Source organism: Lutra lutra, chromosome 12, assembly GCF_902655055.1.
Source record: "Lutra lutra chromosome 12, mLutLut1.2, whole genome shotgun sequence".
Taxonomy (NCBI): domain Eukaryota; kingdom Metazoa; phylum Chordata; class Mammalia; order Carnivora; family Mustelidae; genus Lutra; species Lutra lutra.
Genome location: NC_062289.1, coordinates 41289688 through 41314971, shown reverse-complemented (window position 1 = coordinate 41314971; position 25284 = coordinate 41289688). Strand labels below are relative to the sequence as shown.

The window sequence follows — 25284 nt, the reverse complement described above, 5'->3', positions numbered from 1 at the left end:
CAAGAACTAAAAAAGAAAAAGTGTGGCTGGAAGGTAGCGAGCAAAGAGTGGTTTCATGTTCTCGAAATAAGCAGGAACCCATCAGCCACCCCCCAAGAAGTCATTCATGCTGTTCCTCTATGCTGGGGTATCATTGTGGAGTTATGAGAAAGAATTTTCTCCCTCACACCGTTTACCCCAACACCCACGATGCTCTGCTGTTTCAGATGGCTCTGGGAGAACGGCCACAGGAACCATATGTATCGAAGTTCCTGATGTCACTGATTACTGTCCAGTTGTTTTAGCTGAAACTCATTACATATGCATTGCCTCTCCATCAACACTTATCTCTGCAAGAGATGTTGGTGCTCATTCTTATGGGTCTCCCTATACCTTCTGTGTTGTTGATCAGCCACCGGGGACCGCTGACATGTGGGATATGGAACCAGTAAATGGTAAGTGGAATGCAAACTTGCTCATCTTTAAGACCAAAAGCAAACACAATGACTAAATAATTAGGCAAGACAGGTAATAATACTTTCTATCTCTGTTTCTATGAATCTTGACCACATTCATAATAAGCGAGAAAATCTTTCATATTCACACTTAGGATATTTGGAAAATTTTTAAACTGGTATAAAAGTAAAAATGTTTTCTCAACACTGCAATTACAAATAGTAGGATGTAAATATCAGTTTATCTACCATTTTGTATATGTGGTGTGTTACATATATTTGATCAATTTGAAATAAACTGAACCCTTGACTAACTCATCATATGTCACAATTCCCTACTTTGAATTATTTCAGGCAAATCTCTTAAAAGTTTCTGAAACTCAAGTATCCCATGGATACATCTACATATTTTCTACTCAGGTGCACATAAGAGCAATGTAATTCTTCCTAGAAAGAATGATAAGCTCAGACTTTTTGTAAAGATTTAAAAACTTAAATCCAAATTGCTCGATATGGGAAGAATGGTTAGGCAAACAGTAGTACATATTATTAATATGTAGTACATACAGCATTAAAGTTAGAATTATATGAAGCATTTAGATACAAAGAAACACATAAACCAAAGTATTTAAATAGTAAAGATGTCCAAGTAGTACATGTGTTTGTGGTAACTATTGGTACTATTGGTACTATTGTTGGTAACTATTGGTAACTGTGGTAACTATAACTACGTTAAAAAAAAAAAAATGCCTGGGGTTACTGAGAGTAAATTTCAGACAACATAACATTTTATATACTTGGGTTCTACCTCCCTGAGATGTCAAATAGATAATAGAAAATGAAATACTATAAGAGGACCTCTTTTGGGTCACAATAGCTCTCTAACTTCCTTCACTTGAGGCAACAATAAAAGATTTTTAGGGGGTGATAGGATGGGGGTCCGACCTCAGAGCCCAAGGTGAGAGGAAATATTTCCCAGCTCTCGGAAGCCACTAAGATTCTCCATTCATAGAATGGAGAAACCCTAAAATGATGCCAGAGAAAAATACCACCTTTAAGGAGTTAGTCAAAAGAGGAAATTAGGCAACTTGTTTTCATAAGAAAACTTTTTGGCTCTTTTCCACAAAACCACTTTAATATTTTAAAAAGCTAAGCACTAAAGTAATCCCATTAAAATTAAGACAACTTTGAATTCATTCTACCTATAAACCCAATATGCCATTCTTAAATAACAACTGCTAAACACATTTTCCTCATTAAGATCTGAAATATTATGAGTAAAAACATTTTTTAAAAAGGTTCAATGTGGAGGTTCATAAAGGTATTCAAATTATATTATAGATTTGCCAATAAAAAATATAATTGCGTCAGAGACAATATTCCTGAAGTTCTATTTAGATGTTGGTGTTAAAGAACAGCATAAGCTTTAACCTAATGTGCTGTGGCATTGCACATTATTCAAATCTTGCCTTATGCACAGGTTACATTTTGGTAGACACAGCTGACTTATCAAAAAACTAAATGAAATTAATAAATGATAATATTTATAATTAGTGTATGTTATGGGTTAATCAATTAACACTCATGATTTAAGTGTAAATTTAATCCTCTCTAAATCTTCCTTGGGTTAACAAATAAATTTCAACCTCTGTTTTAAGCAATAATTTCATGCAAATCAATAGGCAGTGGTAGCACAAAGAATTAGGAAAATGATAGCTACTGAAATCATCTAAATTTAAGTGACAGAACATCACCTTTGAATAAGAGATAAACAGTCTTAAGGAGGCTCTTTGCAAACCATATTCCTAAATAGAAGACTTCTAATATTTCCTTTCTGCTCGATATTCTTCATTCATTGGACAAATATTTATTGAGTGCATAAAATATGCCAAATGTTATTGCTCTAGAAAATAAGCAGCAGGGTCCTAGCCTCCTTCAAAGAAATAACAATTCAGCAGGAAGAAGTATTAAACAATTCATTATAAATATTTTTTTAAAAAGTAAGTATAGGGTGCCCTATGACTAAGGGAACATGAGAAAAATAAGGCCCTCGGGGAGTCTTGGGTATTAAGAAGGGTTACCCCAAGGAATTTCCATTTATTTTCTCTTTCCTCTCTTCCTTTTCAGCTACATCTGCAATCCTGAGAGCGGTGCAGTCTTTAGACCAGATTGTTTACCAAATCCCAATCATAGTGAAGGACAGCTATCACCGGGCGTGCGAATTGCCACAGATCGTAGCGTTAGAGGCCTGTGACTGCGACGACAACAACGTGTGCTTGTATCCTAGCACAACGGGCGTCGACGTAGGGGACGGCAGCTCAGCTACCAGTGACATAGATGGCACTATCACTGATGAACAGGCTGGGGGTTCAAATGTTGGTCTCGGACCGACAGGGATGGGCATGATCGCTATGGGACTCCTACTACTACTTTGTAAGTACTAGATCGAATCCCTTTTCAGCAATTCTTCAAGACAAGAATGTAACCAGTTTCACTGGGGTGGCTAGTTTCATTTGGCCACTTCCCTTTGGTATCTATAGCAATTCTCATGGGGATTTGGAAAAAAAAAAAAAAAAAAAAAACAGTGGGAGTAATAAGGGCACGTACTTGTTCCATAATAATAACTAGAATTATTGAGGGTCACAGAGATGAAAAACACAAGCAAATTTCTAAGTATAAAATAGCAAAACAGAGTAAATCTCATCATGAAAATGTTTAGCAAAGTGCTTTAAAAGAGGTAAGAAGCAATTCAAGTCCAAGTGGGAAAGGTTGGGAGTCTTTACGGAGGAAGTGGCTTTGACCCAGGCCCTACACACCAAAGATTTTCTTAGAAGGAGGGTGGTATTTGAGGGAAAATCTGAAAGGAACAACACAGACATAAATAAGGAGAGGGATGGAAAGGCACTGACCACTCAGGAAATGGACAGGCTAAAATGCGGCTGGGAGCCATCACACAGGAATGTTCATGATAAGCCAAACGTTCTGGGCTTCAGTCCACAGGCAATGAGAAATCAGTGAGGATGTGTGAAATCAGGTGACCCATTCACCCTGGCTTAATAGGAAGCCTGGAGAAGAGCTTAGAAGAGAACATGAGCCTCTGGACTCTTGATAAGAGTGTCTGCAACTAGGACCATGGTCACAGGCATGGTGAAGACCCTAAGCAAACCCTGCAAAAGGGGTCCTCCTCTGCCTATACCATTTTTTAAAACACGTAAATCCTCAGAGAAGTAATACATTTTAGGCTGCCCCTGCAATACTTTAGATTTTGTGGAAATCAAAAACTGGATTCAAAAAAAAGCTGACTAAATCCTTCAAACTATGATATGAATATGCTTCAGTGAAGCATTTTGAGGAATGAAACATGATCATTTTGAGGAATGAAAAAACAAGTGACTTTTGGACAGACTTTCCTTTTAAATTTTTATTTATTTATTTATTTATCTGTCAGAGAGAGAAAGAGAGAGAGAGAGCAGGCACAAAGAGGAAGAGCAGCAGGCAGAGGGAGAAGCTGGCTCCCTGATGAACAAGAAGCCCGATACAGGACTCAATCCCAGGACCCTAGGATTATAACCTGAGCCAAAAGCGGATGCTTAACCAAATAAGCCACCCATGCATCCCCGCACTTCCTTTCTTAACTAATACGAACTTTCAAGATTATACTAAGATCACGAGTGATTATCAGAATGGTATTAGAGATATTTTCCCAGAACATGCCAATAGCAAATGAGTCGAGGTGTCAGCTTGCTTTTAAGCCAGTGGGTCTCAGTCTCAGCTGCACATCAGAATCATTGGAGATCTTTAAAATTAATCATGTTCAGGCAGGAGTACTCAAGATGAGACCCCAGCTGCGGCACATGTAAGCCCTCTGCTGAAGCTGATGTGCAATTCAGGGATAAAAACCCAGAGTCAGCTGCATTCCCCGCAGACTAGTGCTCAGAATTTCACAACTCTTCCTTAATCAGGCCAAGAAAGTGTAAGAGTTGTGAAGTCGATTGTAGGAGGAGCATACCCTTTTGGACAGTTCTTTGTCCTCAATGGAGAAGCCCAAACTGTGTTCTTGGGGGGCAGGAACCATGTGATGGAGAGAGGAGGGGTCCCTGCCCAAAACATCTTCTCAAAGGGCCTTTATTTAAGACTTTTGATGTTTGCTCCAAGTGAGATTAACTATTTCAATGAAATCAACTAAAGTCCTGATTTAGGAGCTTTGATACTTCTGTCCATACCTCTAAGTAACTCAGGGGAATGCATGCTATACTAGTCAATTAGAAAAGAATAAAAAACAACTACAGTGGACCCCAAAGTACTAAACTGAGTATATTCTAAAATCTTAGAAAACTTAGGAAATGTTATTTATGGATTAACATGTAGAACTGAAGTAAAGTTTTCATTATAGTTTGAAGACAAAAATCTTCAAATAATAAATATAAGGAGCTCAATTAAAATTAGTGGGTGATGTTTGATTGATTCTAAGTGTAAATATGAGGGTTGAAGGAGAAACCTATTTTTAGGTCCTATAACTGAAATTTGTATTCAATCTTTTTGATAACATATATTGATTGTGTATTTAACTTATACATATATACATGATGCTTGGTTACATGGGCTTGTATATATTGTTTTTTATATGGATAGGCAAATATATATATATATATATATACACATACATACACATACACATATATATATCCACAGAGACTATGTGTACATATATACATATCCAGGTACCTGCACATAGAAATACATGCTCTTGGAGATAAGTACATATTTATTCATATGTATATATAGGCTAGTAAATATATATATACATACACAATTATATGTGTGTACATGAGGGACTAAGAATCAGAAAATTGGATTTGAATCTTGGATCTACCAGCAACCAGTTGGGAGTCCTGAAGTAAACGGAAGAAAGGACCTTACTTTCCTAATGTATCAGTAAAGAACCCTGATTATGTGATCCCAAATTCCCTTCAGTCAAGCTTCAAAAGTCTATGTGATTTGGTGGTTAGGTGTTTATAAACATGGGTATGTATATTTAGTCCTTTAGGGAAAACTGATGCTTTCTTACATTTGCATTTTTCCCTTTGGTTCTCGATATAATGCCTCATTTTTCAAAAAAGGGTACATTTAATGACTTCCTAACTTGGACAATATGTGTGAACTCTCTTCCCACTTTCCTGAGTAGTGTCTCCACTCTTGCTGCTCATGTGTTGCTGCTGCAAAAGAAGACAGCCCGAAGGCCTGGGGACGAGGTTTGCTCCCGTGCCAGAAGGGGGGGAAGGAGTGATGCAGTCTTGGAGGATAGAGGGGGCCCATCCCGAGGACAGGGTGAGTGCACTGTCATGTTCCTGAGAAGTATGGGATTTCCATGGAATTGAGCATGTCTTGACAATTATGCAAGACACAAAAATAAAAATATGTCAGTTTTTATATACTTAACATAAAGCATGCATTTCAAAAATATTTTTCTTTCTTTTCAGGATGTGTCAAATATATGTGTACCCATGACAGCCTCTAATACCCAGGATCGTATAGATTCTTCTGGTCAGTGGACACCAAAATCTGTTTTTCTTTTTAAAATTTGCAAAATTATTCGACCAGTTAAATTTCATGTATAAGTAATTTTAAAAGAAAACAGTATGTTTGCCAAGTCTTTGGATGATAGTATAATGAGAGGGAAGGTTACATGTTTGAAGTTAGCATTCTCTTTTTCTTAAACTACAGGCAGAGGAGTATGGGGTAGCAATTGAAAATGTAAACTCTAGAACCAGAAAGTTTGAGTTTGATGCCTAGCTATGTCCTTGGGTCAGCACTTAACCTCTCTGGGCCTCAATTTCCTTATCTTTGAAATTGAATTTATGATAATACCTACTTCAAAGTGTCACTGTAAAGAGTCACACGCACACACACACACACACACACAACATATGATATATAATGTATGTATTATATATTATATCATATGCTATATATGTATATGTGTGGTATGTGAATATATATCACAGAATATATACATACACATACATATACATACAAAATGTGTGTGTTTATATATATATATATATCACAAAATATATGGAACAGTGCCTTGCATAGAGTGCTACTGTAGCCATTATTTGTAATACAAGCTGTTCAAAAAATAATAATAAAAGAAAAAGCAGCAAAAATGCTCTTCTAATATACACTGAAATACTTTTCTTAAATCTGCACATGCATTTGCCCCACCAAGCCTTATAGTCTCCTAATTTACCAGCTCCATGTACACCTAGGAATACTGTAAAATACCCAGCTAATGGGCAATGACCAAACAAAGTTGCCCAATTCTAGAGCAGACATGAGATTTCTCGGTGGTGGTTCCTTAGTATCCCCAAGAAGAGTTGGGATGCAGAGAGCCTAAGGTGGCTGAGCACGCCTAGGAAAGCCAGCTCTCCCTCTAGCGCTGGGGTGAATGAGGACCGTTTCAGTTCCTGCTGGTGCCCTTGCTGTGGAGGGTTCCTGGGTGGTGTGTAAGCCCTCTCTGACAGGCCAGGGCAGCTTGCCAGAGGCCATGATAGAGGGACAGGACAGAGGCAGAGGTCCTGCTCTTCTTGGCAAGCTCTCCACCTGTGAGTCTAGGTGAGAAGCTGGTGCAAATGTGAGGCCAAAGTCTGAAAGCTAGCTCCCTCTGTACCATTTACTTTTATTTTATCAGCAAGCCTGAGACTGGGCAGAATTCAAATGGCTCCTTGCCTGGCTTTCCGGGACCTACTTGTGTGGGTAGGTGTGGTGTGTAACATGGCACACAGTGGCTGGCAGTGTTGCACATGGATGAACAGGGCAGACCACTCAAGCACTGTTCTCTGAACACTCACTCCTTTCAGAAATCTACACTAACACCTACGCGGGTGGAGGAACGGTGGAAGGGGGTGTGTCAGGAGTGGAACTCAACACAGGACTGGGGACCGCCGCTGGCCTGGCCGCGGGAGAAGCAGCAGGAGCTCGACGGAGGAGAAGTTCCACGATAGGAACCCAGTGGGAATACGCAGACACGGGCCTGAACATGGCTTTCTTGGACAGCTATTTCTCTGAGGTAATCCCCCTGCACACAGTTACACGAAATAGTCTTGAGACTGAATGATAACCCCCATGGCAGTAGGTTCTTCTGAAATATATTGAGTCATTCTCAACTCTGTCTCAGTTCTGAAAAAAAGTACTTCATATTCAATTGAATATTCACACATCCATCTTAATACTGTGGAAAAGGCTAGCATCTCTCATCATTCCCTACTTCCCTTTGCCCCTTTTTGTTTGTTTTCGTTTCCTTCTCCTTTTCCCACTTTGTTTCCCATAGCAGCAGCAAAACAGGAGGATTCTTATCAAGAAAAAAAAAAATGTGTCTCCATGTCCTCTCTGTAGGTGTTGCTCCTGCAGGTTTTCCAAGTATCACCAATAGAAAGGAGAAAAAAATAAATTAAAAGCTAGGACTGGGGAAGGAAGAGAATGGTAACTCAGGAGTAAAACATCACCATAACTTGCTGCTAGATTAAGACCTGGAACCCCTGTCTCCTGTTCTCTATCCAGTACCCCATCACCAAGAATATGTGTCCCCTCAGTAAGAGAAGGGATCATGGGTCTCTGAGCATTCCAAAGAAGAAAGCTCCATTAGACTGGCCTAACAGAGTAGCACAAGGGGTAAATAAATCCCCTTGTGAGTCCCTATTTAGTATGTTTATTTCATTTAATTAGCAATCCATTTCATCTCACATTTCAACCAGCCTGTCTTACTCCCTATATGGTAACACATGAGTTTCACCACTGCTCTTAACAAAAAAAAAGGAAAAAAAATAAGGATGTTTTTGTAATTTTAAGCTCTTTCCTAAAATCGGTAGTTACAAATACTATCACAGACTACGCATGAATCATATTGACTATATAAATGAGTGATCAATATCAATAAAGTTCCTTGATAAATGAGCACAAATCATATATGTACCATAGAAATGTCACAGAAATTATATTTAACAAATCATTCATAAAAATCACACTAATATTAAAAGAGCTTTACCATTAAAGTCAAAATTGTCCTGGGCATTCTGATATGTCAAATAAAATCAAAATATGTTCCCTTTTCTCTGTGAGCACTGAGGTCACCCTTCCCCAAACATTTCAGCTCTACACTTAAAAAAATGGCACTAGATTTCAGAGGTGGTGTGATGCAGCCTCTCCCTCTCCTAGCTGAAGCCTGCAGGATGGTGAAGTGCTTCCTTCCTGCCACATTTTATACCTCTAGCCTCCACCCCCTACAGCCAATTTGTTCCCTGGGCAAGAGGAGCTTTTGACCCCTTATAGAGGGGTCACTTCAAAATATTAAACAGCAGGGTGTCCAGGTGGCTCAGTCAGTTAAGCATCTGCCTTCAGCTCATGTCATGATCCCAGGGTCCTGGGATAAAGCCCAGCATCAAGTTCCCTGCTGACCGTGGAGTGTGACTTTTCCTCTCCCTCTGCCCCTCTCTCTGCCACTTCACTCTCTCTCTCTCTCTCTCGAATAAATAAATAATAAAAGTTTAAAAAAAAATGTTAACCAGCAAAGTTTTAAGGTAACACCAAACTCATGAAGAAATTATTTCAAGACTTAAAACCACTTATTTCCAAGGGTAGAATTTAGAGTCCAATACAGAGCAGAGGGTAAGCAACATGATGTAGTGTAAAAAGGACAGCTGAACTTGAGGTAGCGTTCTACAATGATTTGAGTCTTGAACATGCCATTCACTCTCTTTGGGCCTTCAGTTACCTTAGTTATAAAATAGGGAAGAGGTAAGATTATATCAGATTCTGCGGGGTTTCTTGGAACCCAACAGGGCCACAGCACCTGAAGGAAAGTAAAGAGAGAACTAGCAGCCACCACACCCTCTTCAAACAGAGAAGTTCCCTTCCATCCGTTCTACACCTAGAATTTCATTTAAAGGAGCTGTCATTAAAAATGATTTGAAAATCACAGTAGGTAACCTCTTAGTGCCTTCTTCCTGTTAATCTAACTCCAAAGACATCTTGGCTCTCTTCACTTAGATCACATAAAACCACTGAACATTTGGACACAAGTTTCTGAAGCTTAAAGATATTGACATCTTTATACATGCTTTTATTCCAAGTTGATAAACTCTCTCTCCTCAAGTAAATAACATATTGAACATAACTAAATATATCTTGTTATTTCTAGACCACCTCAGAAACAAAAGACTATAAATCCAAAAAATTAAACCTTGTCTTTGACAAATCTGGATTGCCAAAATCTGAATAAAAGGTAGAAATTATTATTTGTTAGCTTTCAAATAAGAGTGGCTCACATTTATTCAAACTCTATGCACCATCAATACCGACTGATCTCCTTTAAAAATTCCATTTAGAATTTCAGCAAAAAATTTTCAGTGCTTTTTTTCAGTTCATTCCATTAAAATCTCAAATCAGACACCTCTTAAAAATTATTGTAACTCTTTGGTTATTTTAAGGGACAAGAAACTAATTTCCTGTTTTTCTTCTAATTTTAGAAAGCATATGCTTATGCAGATGAAGACGAAGGTCGACCAGCAAACGACTGCTTGCTCATTTATGACCATGAGGGAGTAGGGTCTCCCGTTGGCTCCATTGGTTGCTGCAGTTGGATTGTGGATGATTTAGATGAAAGCTGCATGGAAACTTTAGATCCAAAATTCAGGACTCTGGCTGAAATCTGCCTAGATGCAGAAATTGAGCCATTTCCTTCACAGCAGGCCTGTATACCTATCAGTACTGACCTCCCTCTGCTGGGGCCTAATTATTTTGTTAATGACTCTTCGGCAATGACTCTCTCGGAGGCTGAATTCCAGGCAGAAATGGCAATACCTGAACCCATGATCCATGGGGATATTGTAGTGACCGAGACTTACACAACGGCTGACCAATGTATGCAACCCACTACAATTGTTTTCGATCCTCAACTCCCACCCAATGTCGTAGTGACCGAAACAGTAATGACACCTGTCTATGACGTTCAAGGGAATATCTGTGTACCTGCTGAGTTAGCCAACACACACAATGTAATCTATACTGAGAGAGTGCTGTCTAGTCCTGGTATGCCTGACATGAGCAGTGGTAGCATGACCGATGGCTGTATGGGACCTGTAATGAGTGGCGGTATTTTGGTGGCGCCCGAAATTCAAGTGACACAAATGATGAGTCCTAACATTCACATAAGCCAAACCACTGGTTCCACATCCCCAATGACATCTCGACACAGAGTACGGTATAGTAACATACATTACTCCCAACAGTAAGTGCTTTGGGTCAGTATTCCACAGGGAGACCTTGTAATCACCAACACATCCATCAAAGGTGTTTAATGTACTATATTTAACATTTTAACACCCAACAAATATTAAAATATCCTAAGATCAATGCCATTCTTTGAATATCTCTTATTAGGGGGTGAATGTGGCTAAGCACTTTAGATAAGTCTTTTATAATTCTTTCTGGTTTTAAATAATGTGCCAAAAACTTAAAGAAAATGTATTCTATCCTTTGATACTGTCTAATAAATGAGCACATAACTCATAAGGCAAATATTAGAGGTCTTCAGGCCTATAGGACTGGTCATGTAAGCCAAGATGCCTTTGTTCTTGGAGGCTGCAAAAGAAGTCTTGCCTGCATTTACCAGTAATATTTATTTTTTGAGAAATATTTCTGTTAAAAATTTTTAATTGAAAAAGTGAATGAGGTGTACATTTCTGAAAGGAGATTGAAAAGGAAAATAGAGCATCTATCATTAGCGATCTGAAGACATTTGTCTCTTCAAACAGTTTCTCAAGATATGCAATATTTAGGGCATGATTAATACAATACAGGGAAAGAGTTTGCCAGCTGAATGCATCACTGAAAACGGTTCACTGAAAAGAATTACAAATGTATAGATATGCATATATACATAAATCAATATGGATGAATTTTTATCGCACTTTATTGATTTATATCAGTAACTGTAAATTAATTTAGGATAGTAAAAAGAATTATGACAACAGTAGAGTACAAACAGTTCTTAGGGAAAGCAATAGAGTATTTCCTTCATACAGAGAATGTTTTTTCTATTCTTGCTAATTATGTCAGAAACCCATATGAAATATGGTTTACTCTGTTTTGTTGACCTGAGTCATAGAGCTTTGATTTGGCAATCAGATATTCTCCAAAGCACCTCTGTAGTTACGCATGTATTCAATAATATTTACTTAGAAACTACTATGTAATGAGTGCCAGTCTTGTCTCTATGAATAAATAGATGGGGAAGACAAACATTATTTCTGTCTTCCTAGAATTTCTAACTCATTTCTAGACTTAAAACGTTGGGGATACAGCTTTGAGTTCCTACCAAGAATAATTAACAAGGTATTTAAGTCCGTTACTAAGTTGTGTTTCTCTTTTTAACACTGCTACTTCTGTTGAATGAATGAAATGGAAACACATGCACAGATCACTTACTTCTAGTAGGTATAAAGTAGGTATAAAGGTATAAACCTTTAAGAGGTTCTAGCAAAACCATTTTATTTAATTCTGTAAAATATGTAAACTATATAGTAGTAACTATAATGTGACTCATGAAACAATGTAAATGAAATAAACTTATTTGCAGGGCTTATTCCTTTTGGAAGGAAATAACTGTAATGTTTCTTACTTAATTTGTTTCTTTATAAATAAAACTATGGTAGAATTTGGAGCATCTCACATAATCTTTTGCCCAATTCTCTCATTTTATAGAAGAGGAATCTAGAACTGGAGAGATAAAATGACAACAACCTACTAGTTGTGGTACAGAACTTTGAAGCCATTGCTCGATATTCTGGCCTGTTATCCATACTATATATCCATACTATAACCTATATATGCATACTATAACTTCATCAGACATGGAGAGGATCAAGTTTGGACTGTTGCATGGTCTTTATGGGTTTAAAGTTGAAAACACTGTAAGATATGAGAAACGACCAAGAAAATACTACTAAACATTTAACTGAAACCACTTGTGAGAAGGCTAAGGATATTTCTCTATGAACTTTCCTACCAATACACAAAGATTTAAGGGTGCTTCCAAAAGAGGAAATCTACTTCTGGTGGATGTTTTGCCTTATGCCGTTCATGGAAACAAGACCAGAACCATTTTATTTTCTCTCTCAACATTATCAGTGAGGAGGAACTCCTCCATTATTCTAAGATGGTCCATATCACTCACATGTTATAAGCCTCTGAAGTTGGAATATTATTAAAATATCATACCAATCAAAATAGAAAGCATAAAACAAGATATCCTCTTCACTGCTAAAGAGTTAGGGTATTGATTTATCTAGGATATAAAGATGATATAGCATTGATACCATTGATGTTAAGATTTAAAAATGGACCCAGGCATTCAAGAAATGAGATTTAACTAATAAATATAATAACATATAGTTTGAGTCATATCTCTTGCCCCATGCAATTACCTGAAGGGAAGGTGTTATCCAATGCATAAATGGGTTATCTTAGAAAAGTCTTATTAGGTGAAGGGAAAGGAAGACATTAAGAAGACAGTATATATAGGGGAGCCTGGGTGGTTTAGTCAGTTAAGATCTGCCTTTGGTTCAGGTCAAGATCCCATGTGACTGGGATATGAGCTCAGCCCAGGCGTTGGGCTCCCTGCTCAGTGGGAAGTCTGCGTCTCCCTCTCTCTCTGCCTCTCCCCCCTGCTGGTGCTCTCTATCTAAATAAATAAATAAAATCTTTTTTAAAAAAGTATTTATAAACTTGTTTCAGAAAAAAGTTATTTGAAAAAATTTCATCTTTTGAATTAGATATTTCTGATGGCAATATATTACCAAATGTAATAATGTTTTATATATTTCTTCAATAAAAAATATGTGATAAAGCAAAAAATGTTTCATTTTCTCTTTGGTGCATGTAGTGTTCTACACACAAACACACATTCAGAAAAACTTTCCCCATTGTGTTGCTAGGTGATTATCATGTCTATAGTGATGGGTATAATACAGGAGCATGAATTCACTTGTAAATTGAAATTCAAAAGTATTTACTCATCAATGGTAAAATTTCTCAATAAAATCATCATTTTCTTAGTAAATGCTCACTATAAACTAACATGTCAACTGCATAAATTCCAGAAATTGTTCTAGATTAGAGAATTAAATATCTTCTTTTTCCCTGTGGACTTAAATTCAATAAAATTATCATTATTGTTCCTCTATCAGAGGCACTAATTTCTGTTGAATAAGAAAAGAATAATGAATTTTCATAAGGGGAATTGAGGAAGACTTCTTGAAAATGGTGAGATCTAAACTAGGCCAAGCAGAATTTCATCTGACAGGGATTCCAAAGGTATAAAAACTAAAAACATAGGATATAATCAAAGAACACTAAGTGTAAAATTAAATAAAATAAAAAATGTCTAAAGCAAAATAGGCATTACAAAATTGTACATAGTCAGCCATTTGATATGATGCTTACTACAATAATTACTCTGAATATATTATCCTATTGATTTCATTAAACAACACTATGGTATGACTGCTACCCATGTCATCCATGAAGACACTAAAGCATTGTTATTTTTATGTTAGAGCTTCAGTGAGTAGCACAGTTAAAATTCAAACCTAGGATGGCCTACTATTAATCTTCAAATTCTTTTGACTTAATTCTGGAAGGATATGTGAGAAAGGCAAATGGTAAAGAAACTTGAATCTCATTAGGGGTTTGGTTTTAACTTGGTATAAAATGGGGAACAAGCGAAATTTTGTGTGTTCATAAATGGGCAGGTCTTATTTTAGGAGCTGACACTGGGGCATCCATCAGGAGTCCTCATGACAGCTGGTACGCTATTGATCACAGAGACACCCACGAGACCACAGAGCCAAGGGTCCTCCAAAAAGTCAACATTTGAAGGTGAGCTTGCTGGCTCCAAACCCTCATAGATCCTCTTGGACCACCACTGTGATGAGCAGTTGTATTTTGGGCGGTCTAAAATAACTTCAATCAATCAAAGTTTTTCTACATTGGCCTTGACCTCCCCCCCACCCCCACTTCAAGTGAGGTGTATAGACCATCTGCAGGTCCCAGAATAGGTCATGCTTTCTCATATCTCTGTCACTCTGCCCCTCCTTGGTTCCTTAACCTGGAACCCTCTTCACGCTCCTCATCTACTTAGCTTTTCCTGCTTACCCTTCAACACTCACTTCAACCATTGCTACTTCCCAGAGAGCATTTCCTGATATCTCTTTCCCTGCCCCCAAGCTGCTGGCTTAGCTAGCTTTCCTCTACCCCCACTAACACAGGATATTAGCATATGCTTGCCAGCCTGTGAGTACCTTAGGAAAAAAGGCACTGCTTTTCTCCAGTGTTAATAAAATATCTAGCACATAGCATGCACTCATTAATTTTAGAAGTGAAGAATATAGTCCATTTCTCTCAGGCACCTATAAGGAAGTGTCTACAGTTTACCAGCATTGCCTCTAGATAGCAGCCCTTTGAATGGTCTTGTGTAAATGCCATCCTTGGCAAGAAAATGTAAGTATATAATTCAGAAAGACAACTAATTTCAGGAGAAATTTACCTTTTGCAGAAAAAGTAATAAAGTATTGAAAACCTCATGTGCTTTTTGAAAGAAATTATGTTATAGCTGAAGAAAAGAAATTTTAAAATCGTACTGAGAAAGTGATTCTACTTTCAGGATTTACAAGATAAATACATCAGAAGAAAGTTAAAATTTCTGAGAATTTGAGAGACTGCTGATAATAAGATCACCCTTCATTAGAGCCATTGATTGTGGGTCTTTTCTCTTTCAAAACCATTTCTTCTATATAAGGTCAGTAATAAAATGTGTCCCTGTGTGTGTGTGTGTGTGTGTGTGACAGAGCACTACAGCAGGAAAAATAGAGTTCCCAGTATTAAGAGAAACATTTTTTACTTTTTATCAAAACAACCATGAAAACCAATGAATGAATTCTAAAAATTACACTTACATGTAACACGAAAAAAATCCCAGAAGGTCACACTTACTGTCACTACATATCGTATAAATTTCTTGAATGTTACAATATTTAAATGGCTGTTACAATATTTTAAACATGGACTAATTATTAAATACAGCCAATGAAAATTAATTTGCTACGACAACTTCTTTAAATCTATTTCAGCTTATTTAAGGGTTCCCTGGGTGGCTCAGTCAGTTGAGCCTACGACTCTGGTCATGATCTCAGGGTCGGAAGATAGAGCCCTGTGTCGGTCTCAGTACTCAGTGCAGAGTTGGCTTGGGATTCTCACTGCTTCTCCCTCTGCCCCTCCCTCTGCCCCCCCACCCCCCCCAAAATAAAATAAAATAGATAATAAATAAATTAGTTAATTAATTAATTCTATTTCAGCTTATTTGAAATAACAGTAAGACTAAAGAAACAGAGTTCACACCGGGAAGGAATCCACTTTTTATGGATTGCTAAGAAAATGAATAAACAAAAGATTGCGAGGTATCTTATCATTCTAAAAAATAATAAAGGAAAAGGCAATAAAAACCCTTCTCATAATTACACAAATAAATTCTCTTTTACAGATAAAGATAGCCATTGTCTGGCACTCAGGCATCATGTGCTAACACAAAGGGCTTATGCATTAGCTCATATGCAGGTGGGACTGTGCTTAGACAGGCAATGTAAGGAAGGATGGATTAAAAAAGGAGTTGAATAAAAGTGGAACAAATGAAAATTGAAGACTACTCATATTTATTGTTGTTGGCATAAAAGATTAACTCTCAGCATCGAAAAATTTTTCTTAAAAAGAGGTTGTATTAGAAATCCATAAAGCTGAGTTTCTCTGTGATTAGCAAGATGACTAAGTTAAAGGCAAGAGAGATACTGACTATGTGTTTAATAGGGAGGCAGTGACTATGCATGGTGAGTGATAGTGAGGTGTTGGTACAAAAGTCACAACGCACACATGCGATCAGCATAAACACTGGTTGACTGGGAAGTCTTCATTATGTATTTAAATACAGAGGAGGTACTGACTGGGTGGGGACCTTGGTATCAATGAGACATGAGCCATCAGGTGCAGGGAACATGAAACTACATAGCTACTGTAAAGAGAGAAGAATAAAGAACCGAATGTTTATTTATTATCATATGTAAAGGATTACACTAATTGCTTTTTCAAACATATTCTCACTTAATCCCCTTATGATCTCTCTTTCTAAATGGAGAAAATTGAGAAAAAGAAAATTTATGGGAACTACTGTGAGCTAGTTCCAAAGCTCATTCATTCATTCATTAAATGTTTTTTGATCATTTCACTATTTACTTGTGAACTAGCTGCTAGGGGTAGAGAGGTAAACTGAGGTCCTTGCCATCAAGAGCCTCACAGTCCAATGCAGGAAGACGTAAAGAGTTAAAATGTAGTTTGGCAAGTGTTACCCAAGAGAATAAATGAGAGTGCTATGGGCAGAGACTGGGGGCATCCAGCCAAGTGGGAAAGGCTTCCCAGAAGAAATGATCTTTTACTGAGACTGGAAGGACTCAATGGGAAAAAGCCAGATAAAGAAATGGGAAGGGCACTCAAAACTAGAAAGAATGGGAGAGAAGCACAGAAACTGAGAACATGGAAAAGGAGATTTTCCTCAGAAAACTGGAAGGAGTCTGGTAAGGCTGGGGAGTGAAGGAAGACAATTATAGAGACAATAAGTCAGAAGCCTAAATATGTATGACATGCTAAGGAATTCTTATTTTAATCTGAAAGTTAAAGAGAACCATTGAAATATTTAAAAAGAGTGAATTTGAAATCACTTGTGAAGTTTGCTCTGGTAGAGATAGAAGGGGTGCAAGTCTATTGATAAGGAGATCAGTGAGGAAGCTGATTCAATGAACCAAGACAGTGAGGGAATTATTTGAGTTTCATCTACCAGTCATAATCTTTGAGATAATGGAACAATTAACTGCCCATATCACAAAATCATAGTATAAGTTTCATGGGGTGCCTAGGTAGCTCAGTTGGTTAAGCGTCCAACTCTTGTTTTCAGCTCAGGTCATGATCTCAGGGTCGTGGGATCAAGCCCCACATCAGGCTCCACGCTCGGCGGGTAGTTTGCTGGAGAGTCTCTTTCTCTCTCTCTCTCTCTGTCTCTCCTGCTGTCCCACCCCATGCTCCCTCTCTCTAAAATAAATAAATCTTAAAAAAAAAAAAAATGTGTATTTCTCATCACTAAATGGTGGCCACAGTTATACCAACCATATCCCAAAGATGGCACTGTAACCTAAAACCACCAAGCCCCGTAAATGCCCTTGAAATAGTAAGACTCTCCCTGGAGGACCATCTGCTAAAGGAGCAGAACATGGGCATTAAGACCCAAACTTTCACCTCAAGAATCATATGTTTTCTATATTTATAAAGGAGAGAAATGAAAAATTTTGGAACAGGTCAGATTTACATCTTAACATCTTAACAGTGTTAAGATTTTAAGGGCTTTTGTTTTTTGGTTTTTGGGTTGTTTTTGTTTGTTTTGTTTTTTGTTTTTTGTGGGTTTTTTGGCTATTTGAGCAGCTTTCATTATTTTCCTAGTATAAGGTATGTGTAGTTATTGTAGAAAATTTAGAAAATACTAAAAGGTAATGGCAATCATATACCATCACCCAGAGACAACTACTGCTAACACCATGACAGTTTTTCTTTCACTTAATCCTTTCCCAGCTCTACCCTTCAGTTGGAAGATTAATGCCCAAGAAATCCAAATTCGCGACTGTTAAACTTTGTTTCTACAAAGTTTAGAAATAAGGGTGATCTCTACACCCTTATTTGTTGCATCTCACTTTAAAGTTGCAATTATTATATATAAGTTTGTTTCCATTTTTTATATTTAAAATTATTTTATTTATTTATTTTTAGAGGGGGAGGAGCAGAGGGAGAGGCAGAGAGAGTCTTTTTTTTTTTAAGATTTTTTAAAAATTTATTTGTCAGAGAGAAAGAGAGAGAGTGCACAAGCAGGGGGAGCAGCAGGCAAAGAGAGTAGCAGGATCCTCACTGAGCAAGGAGCCTGATGTGGGGCTCCATCACAGGACTCTGGGATCATGACCTGAGCTGAAGGCAGGCACTTAAATAACTAAGCCACCCAGGTGTCCCAAATATTTTTTTAAGATTTTATTTATTTCTTTTAGAGAGAGAGAGAAAGAGTAGGGAGGAAGGGGCAGAGAGGGAAGGAGAGAGAGAATCTCAAGCAGACTCCTTGCTGAGCACGGAGGCTGATGCAGGGCTCAGCCTCACAACCCTGAGATCATGACCTGAGCCAAAACTGAGTCGGGCACTTAACCCACTGCACCACTAAGGTGCCCCCACTTAAAATTCTTTATAAAAGTGTTTTAAGGGATATTCATGCTGTGAATGAACATTGAGGTTTCTTTCATTCCTTTTATAGTGTAAATAATGATGTGGGACTTTACATGCACGTTACATTATTTCTATTAGAATTGAAATTTCTGGGCCAAGACTATGCATATATTAAATAATTTGTGTATTATGACACATTATTAACAAGGTAGTCCTGGATATTCCTGAAAATACCTTATAGGCCAAAGTAAAATAATCACAGCAATAATATATATTTTTTGACCTCTGGAGTTCCAGTTTCCCTTCCAGTACTCTAATGGAGACCATGGAATCTAATATGTGTATTATAAGTTATGAAGCTTATAGTTATTTGTAAAGATGCCAACAATATGAAGGAATATTTGGATAGATGTGCCCTGCTATCAAGGCTTAAATTATCCTAGGTGCAGAGTGCCTGGGTGGTTTAGTCCGTTAAGCCTCTGACTCTTGATTTCAGCTCAGGTATTGATCTCAGGGTCATGAGTTCACACCCTCCATTGGTCTCCACACTGGGTGAGGAGCCTACTTAAAGAAAAAAAAAAAAATCCCAGGTTATTTTTTATGGCCCTAAAACCTACTCATTTTTGAAGACAATATATCTAAGTATTCAGCCCTGATCAATGCACAGTATAATCCTAGAACCAGAGTTATAGGTAATAATTTTCTAAGAAAATACCAAATATCATCTAATAATTTGAGCCCTGGGGGGGGGGGGACAAAAACAAACAAACAAAACAAAACAAAAAAAACAACGACTTTTCTCCCCAAAAGGTATGAGGAAACCTAAAACACAATGCCATACTGGCATCTCCCGAGTACTGCCTATAGGCTGGTTGATAGAACAAGGTTCACCATCCACCAAGAAAGATCCTTAGATTTAGGTATGGGCTTTAGAATAAAAGAACTATGCTCAGCAAAGATAGGACATGATCTGACATGATGATTGTAGATCTCATCCTGAGATGACACTTATTACTTATCTTTGTTCTTAATTTTAAAAAAAGAGATTTTTTACACTGTCCAGAGTACAATTAAACTATGACTAATCTTCCACAATGTGTGGCTTTCAAGTATTAGCCTGTTCCTGACGTTTTCCATTTCCACAGTTTCAAAGCAACATTTCTCATCTGCCTCCCTTAACTTGGGAATTAACCTTCTCTGTGCCACCTGCACGGAGATTTTTCCAGGAGAGAAGTTACCATAACAAGGATGTTTTAAAAACTACCATAAAATATTTTGTTTTACCCTTGAACAGCGAGGATAGAAGACCTGGACACTTGAGGGAACATCTGGCTTATTCAGTAACCACTGTCAAAACAAGTACAAGCCAACTTCCCCCAAACAACAACCATAAGTTAGTAAGATTCATTAACTCCTGTTCACGGGTGTCCTCTATTTGATAGCAGCATACTCTCCCCGGCATGGCTAGAGCCAAGAGTTTTCACCAATTGCTGAAATCGAGCAGTACCTTAGGACCATATCTCAAAGCAAGCGCCACAAAAAGTCAACTGGAATCTTAACACTTTTTTCACCCATCCCAATTTCATAAAATGCACCAGTGAAAAATAATTGATTATCGAAAGAAATGGAAAGGAAAATCCATTACCATATTTTGGTGACCAACTACTTTAGGTACTTAGTGCCTTCCTCCCTCAATCTTCAGATTTTCTGATTGGAAGACCCTCGGGTCTTTCAGTTGGTTTCTGTTGGGAGGAAGCAAGCTGGAGAACCTGAAAGAGAGAGAGGCTCTTTAGTAGAACAAGCCTACCCTCCTGAAATTCAAGCCTCTCCCAAGTCAACTGTGCCTTTCTGCCCTGCACCACAGGCTACCTCAGAAAGGAAAACTCAGCAGGTCAAGAAGACAGCACACACTCCTCCCAGATTCCTCACTCCCCTAACAGAGCAAAAGAAAGGGAGGGGAGAAAAGACTACAGAAAATCCCACTGGGTTAGGAATTATGGTACCCGTAGCATCGAAAAGGGTGTCCTTTCTCTGAAATGAGGGTGTGTTCAGTTCATTGCATGTTTTGGCAGAGTACTTGTTAAGTGCTCTCAGTTAAGACAGAAAAGCATGTAGCTCAACAGGAAAAAGGCTGAGAAGTGAAATCTGAAGTTGGAACCACTAAGCTCATGATAGTCAGACTGATTAGCAGTGAATACATAGAAAACATCCATCACTTTGTCAACAGGAAAATCTGGCCAAAATAAAAAAATGCTTTATAATGAGTTTTGAAATTTGGAGTGGTTGGTGAATCTTAGGGTTGGGTGCATAATTAATAGTAAACTTACTTCCTGGATTTCCAGGACAGGTTCACAGTAATCACCATCCCTTTCAGACTTAGGTTAAAATCACCTACCTGTTATCCATTACCACTCCTTCTCATTAGACAAGTTGAGTTTTAGAAAATGCAGTCACCATTGGAGGCATTCATTAAATATTATTTGTCAATTTCACATGATGAGTTAATCACGTAAAATCCTTCACAGCATGAATTGAATTAGTCACTTTCTTCCTATGCAAATAGGCACACCCTGATCCAAGATTCTAATACTATCTCATTCATCTTTGTATCTCTAGGCCCAAACTGTACCTCATATATACTAGACAGTAAATGACAGTGGGATGAATACTTGTTGACTGAATTACCCTTCTTCGATTAATTCTTAATATCATTTAAAAAATTATCTCTTCTACCAGCTGTAGATTATGGGAGAATCTATCTTTCTAGAAGAGAAATCATAAAAAGATATTAATAACTTAACAGGAGGCAAAAACGGATAGTCACCTTCCACCTCTCAAGTCTTACCGCTTTGCATAACTCGACTGAGAATTCTATTCATATTTGGGGCCAATTCTTGGATGAGTCATTTAAAGCTGTTCACCTTACTTTATTTGTAAAACTAGAGAACTGGATTACCAGTGTTCTTCACACTGTGTTTACACTCCTAAATAATGGGTCTTTAAGTCAACTTAGTATACCTAGCTCGATGAATATTTTTAATGGAATTAAACAGAATATAAAAGGAAAGGATATAGCAGAGTACAACACACATAATAAGAGTTTATGTTTGTGTATGTGTGCACTGGTTGGTGACAAACTATATTTTTGACTTTGGTTAAAAGAAGTTTGAAAACCACTAGACTAGGTCATCTTAAGTTTCCTGAGGCTCTCAAAATGCTTGAATTTTTTTGAATAAGTTGAAAGAAATAAGAAGAGTTTTAGAATTGGGAATGGGGAAGCTAGAAGGGGTGGTACCTCTTGGAGCAGAGCAAAAGGAATGCTGGCGAGAGATATTGTTGTGCCCTTAGGATTATTCACATTACATGAAAATAAGCACTAGGTAGATCTTTCGTATAGAATACCTTTTCCTGGAAAGCACTGGGAAAGCAAGGAAGTTATCAATCCCTAAAATACTAAGGAAGAACTTGCGAAATGAGCACTCATTGATCCTCACCTACCACAGACCTATTATGACTGTAAGTAAGGGAAGATAGATCATCTGCATGGAGAAAAGCCAGAGGGTTGTAAGTGCATCATATCTTTATTTAAACTGAACCTAGCAACCTCCACTTTTGACAATCTTTGCTTTGATCTTCAACTTTTAGAGTATGAAACAGATGGCACTTTGTAGATGCTGAGGCACAAGCTCATGATTCCTGCTCAGTGGCGATTTGTCATCCTAACCTGGCCAACAGGATGGGATTGTCATCTATGCTGTCACACTGATGAGCCATGAAATGGTAGGCAAGTCCCTTACCTCTCCAGATTTCCCAGTTACCACCTTCCAAATGTAAGTTTCTGGAAAAACGTATGTCCCTGGGTATGGAACTGTACAAACTGTTCCTGCTTAACCAGATAATCCCTATGACACATTAAATCTTTCCTGAAATGAGAGTGACCTGAGGCACTCCAGGCATTTTGTTCAAAAACAAACCAGTTGTGGAGGATCCTCTGTGAGTAAAACTCCAGGTATGTAATCCCCAGATGTTTTATGGTCAAGCGAGAAAATTGGGGATGAAGCCTCTTGGAGAGCAGTGAACTATTGTTTCCTGAGGATTAAGTCTTCCTAAGGAACCTCCAGAAATCCTTGAGATTTTGTTTCCCTTTCCCTGGGCCGCTCTTCTTGATGGGCAGGGGGCTTCTGGGAGCTAACCTCAGTGTCTCCACTGCCTCCACCCCACCCTCACCAGACATCCATGCTTTAACAGAGTGGCTTTTAATTAAATTTAAATGAGCAGTAAGCAATTTTATTCGTTGGATCTTTTTGTTGGTTTCTTTAGTTGGATCTTCTTTTAAGAGTAAGAAAACAATGGGGGAATTAGTCTGATAAACAGATTAATACAAATTTCAGATCTACATTCTACCCAAAGGTGGTGTAGTAGAGGGAAAAAAAAAGAAGGGGGAAATACTAGAAAGAAAGGAAAGAATGAATTGGTGGCGGGGAGGGAGGGTACCTGAAGAAGCAGGAAGGAGAAGGATGAGAGGGAAGGAGAGGAACAAAAATGGAGAGAGTGGCCTGCACCCAGAGAAACAGTCTGGAGGCCTGGAAGAGGGACATATCCAAAAAGGGGATTCAGAGCCTATACTGGGCTCACAAGCCCTAAGATGCCCGCTGCACTTTGGAACCAGCCGCACCTGCCCAACCTGCTCTCTGACCTCACCAGGAAGCCCGCCCAAGGCAGAGCAGATAGAGTTCTTGTTCTAGGATAGACAGTCATTTCCGGGTTTGGAGCTGAACCTACCAGTTGCCTGTTCTGCTTCTTATTCCTAATTTGTACTCCATTGCTGCCGTTGTTCTCATGTTAATACTAAATGCCAACTCAACTTTTATTCAGACTGCTTCTCTCTCCTACCTGACTTGGATTTCTGACTGCTAACATAATAAGAACTTTTGCAGGCACTGAAACTTGCCTGCAACCTACTGTGTGAACTGGAATCCCTGAACCTGCTCTTAGACTCCCCCAGGACTCTCCGATCTGTTCTTGCAATGCAACATTCAGATGCATGACTCCTAGCCCACATTTTACTGACTTCCAATCCACTGATCTCATTTTATTTCAACAAATATTTATTGAGTATTGGCCATGAACAGAGTAGGCACTGGGGCTACAGAGAGGAATAAGACATAGTTTGGCCCTTGGGGACGCTACTGAGTAGTAAGACGGATCGACTCTTAAGCAAATACTTCAGCATAATCCTTAAGAAATCTCTACCCAAGTGCTACGTATGGACATGGAGACACAAAGCCCCAGCTAGTCTGGGGGGTCAGACGTAGTACCTGAAGGGCATGGAATGGATTCTGGATGAAAATGTGTGATTCGAATCTGTCAAATCTGTAGATACAGCATATAAGGGATTATAAATACAAGGAGAGGAGAACGAGTTTAACACAAGACCAATCCAAAAGTGGGACATTTTGTAGGATAACTGTCTCAGTCCTTTCAACAAGTTGGTGTCATTTTGTTTTTTTAAATATTTTTTTAAAGATTTTTATTTATTTATTTGATAGACAGAGATTATAAGTAGGCAGAGAGGCAGGCAGAGAGAGAGGAGGAAGCAGGCTCCCCGTCGAGCAGAGAGTCTGATGTGGGGCTCGATCCCAGGACCCTGGGACCATGACTCTAGCCGAAGGCAGAGGTATTAACCCACTGAGCCACCCAGGCGCCCTGTTGGTCATTTTAAAAAGGGGGTGGGGGGTACTGCTAGAGTGAAATAAATTTAAGGTGGAGTTGTAGTGCCGAGTTAGATCTTAATTTGGAAAAATCACCTGTAAAAGCCTTTTTTTTTCCTTACTTGAGGAAATTTGAATATGGACTGAATATTAGAAAAGATAAATGTTTATTGACATGGAAAGGCAGAGAATACTTAGGGAAAAAAACAAGTGATAAAAGAGCACATACAGCAGAATCTCCTTTTGGCTAAAACAAAAAAAAAAACGCATATATGTAATTAGAAAAGTGAGTGAAAGAATTTTAAGCAGGAAAAGAAACTTGTATTTGCCTTCTAGGTATTTACATGTTATGCTAGGAATTTACTTTTTATCATGTATTTATTCTCCCAAACACCCTGCAAAGAAAATGAAATTAGCCTCATTTTCCGGATGAGACATGTATTTGAAAGGTGGGAATAGAACTAATATGTGGGTGATAGAAATTTGGTGCCTTTATTTTCTTTTTGCTTGCTTTATTTTCTAACTTTCTACAATGTATGTTTACTACTCACGTAATAATCAAAATATCAAAATAATCAAAAGTAAACCATGTATGTTTACTACTCACATAATAATCAAAAGAAGAAAATGAAGACAAAATAGGCAAATACAATACTTTTCAGCTTTGGTGAACACACATCTCTTTAGGTCCGTGTTTTTAGAGTCACTGGGGTTGTGGGAAGACCATAAACTTTGAAGACATGCCGATCTGGTTCAAATCCTAGCTATAGCACTTACCAGTATCA

The 25284-nt window shown here is 38.1% G+C and overlaps 1 protein-coding gene and 1 long non-coding RNA gene across 2 annotated transcripts in view; one reads left to right on the top strand and one right to left on the bottom strand.

Moving 5' to 3' along the window:
* The window catches only part of DSG4 (desmoglein 4), a 43955-nt gene extending 33232 nt beyond the window's left edge, over nt 1–10723 (top strand). The window contains exons 11-16 of the mRNA XM_047697448.1: nt 207–434; nt 2562–2867; nt 5620–5762; nt 5915–5978; nt 7295–7503; nt 9959–10723. Of these exons, the coding sequence (XP_047553404.1) occupies nt 207–434; nt 2562–2867; nt 5620–5762; nt 5915–5978; nt 7295–7503; nt 9959–10723 (1715 nt within the window). The remainder of the gene's footprint in view (nt 1–206; nt 435–2561; nt 2868–5619; nt 5763–5914; nt 5979–7294; nt 7504–9958) is intronic.
* Nucleotides 1–25284, bottom strand: part of LOC125082157 (uncharacterized) — a 238107-nt gene that overhangs the window by 155360 nt on the left and 57463 nt on the right. The window lies entirely within an intron of this gene.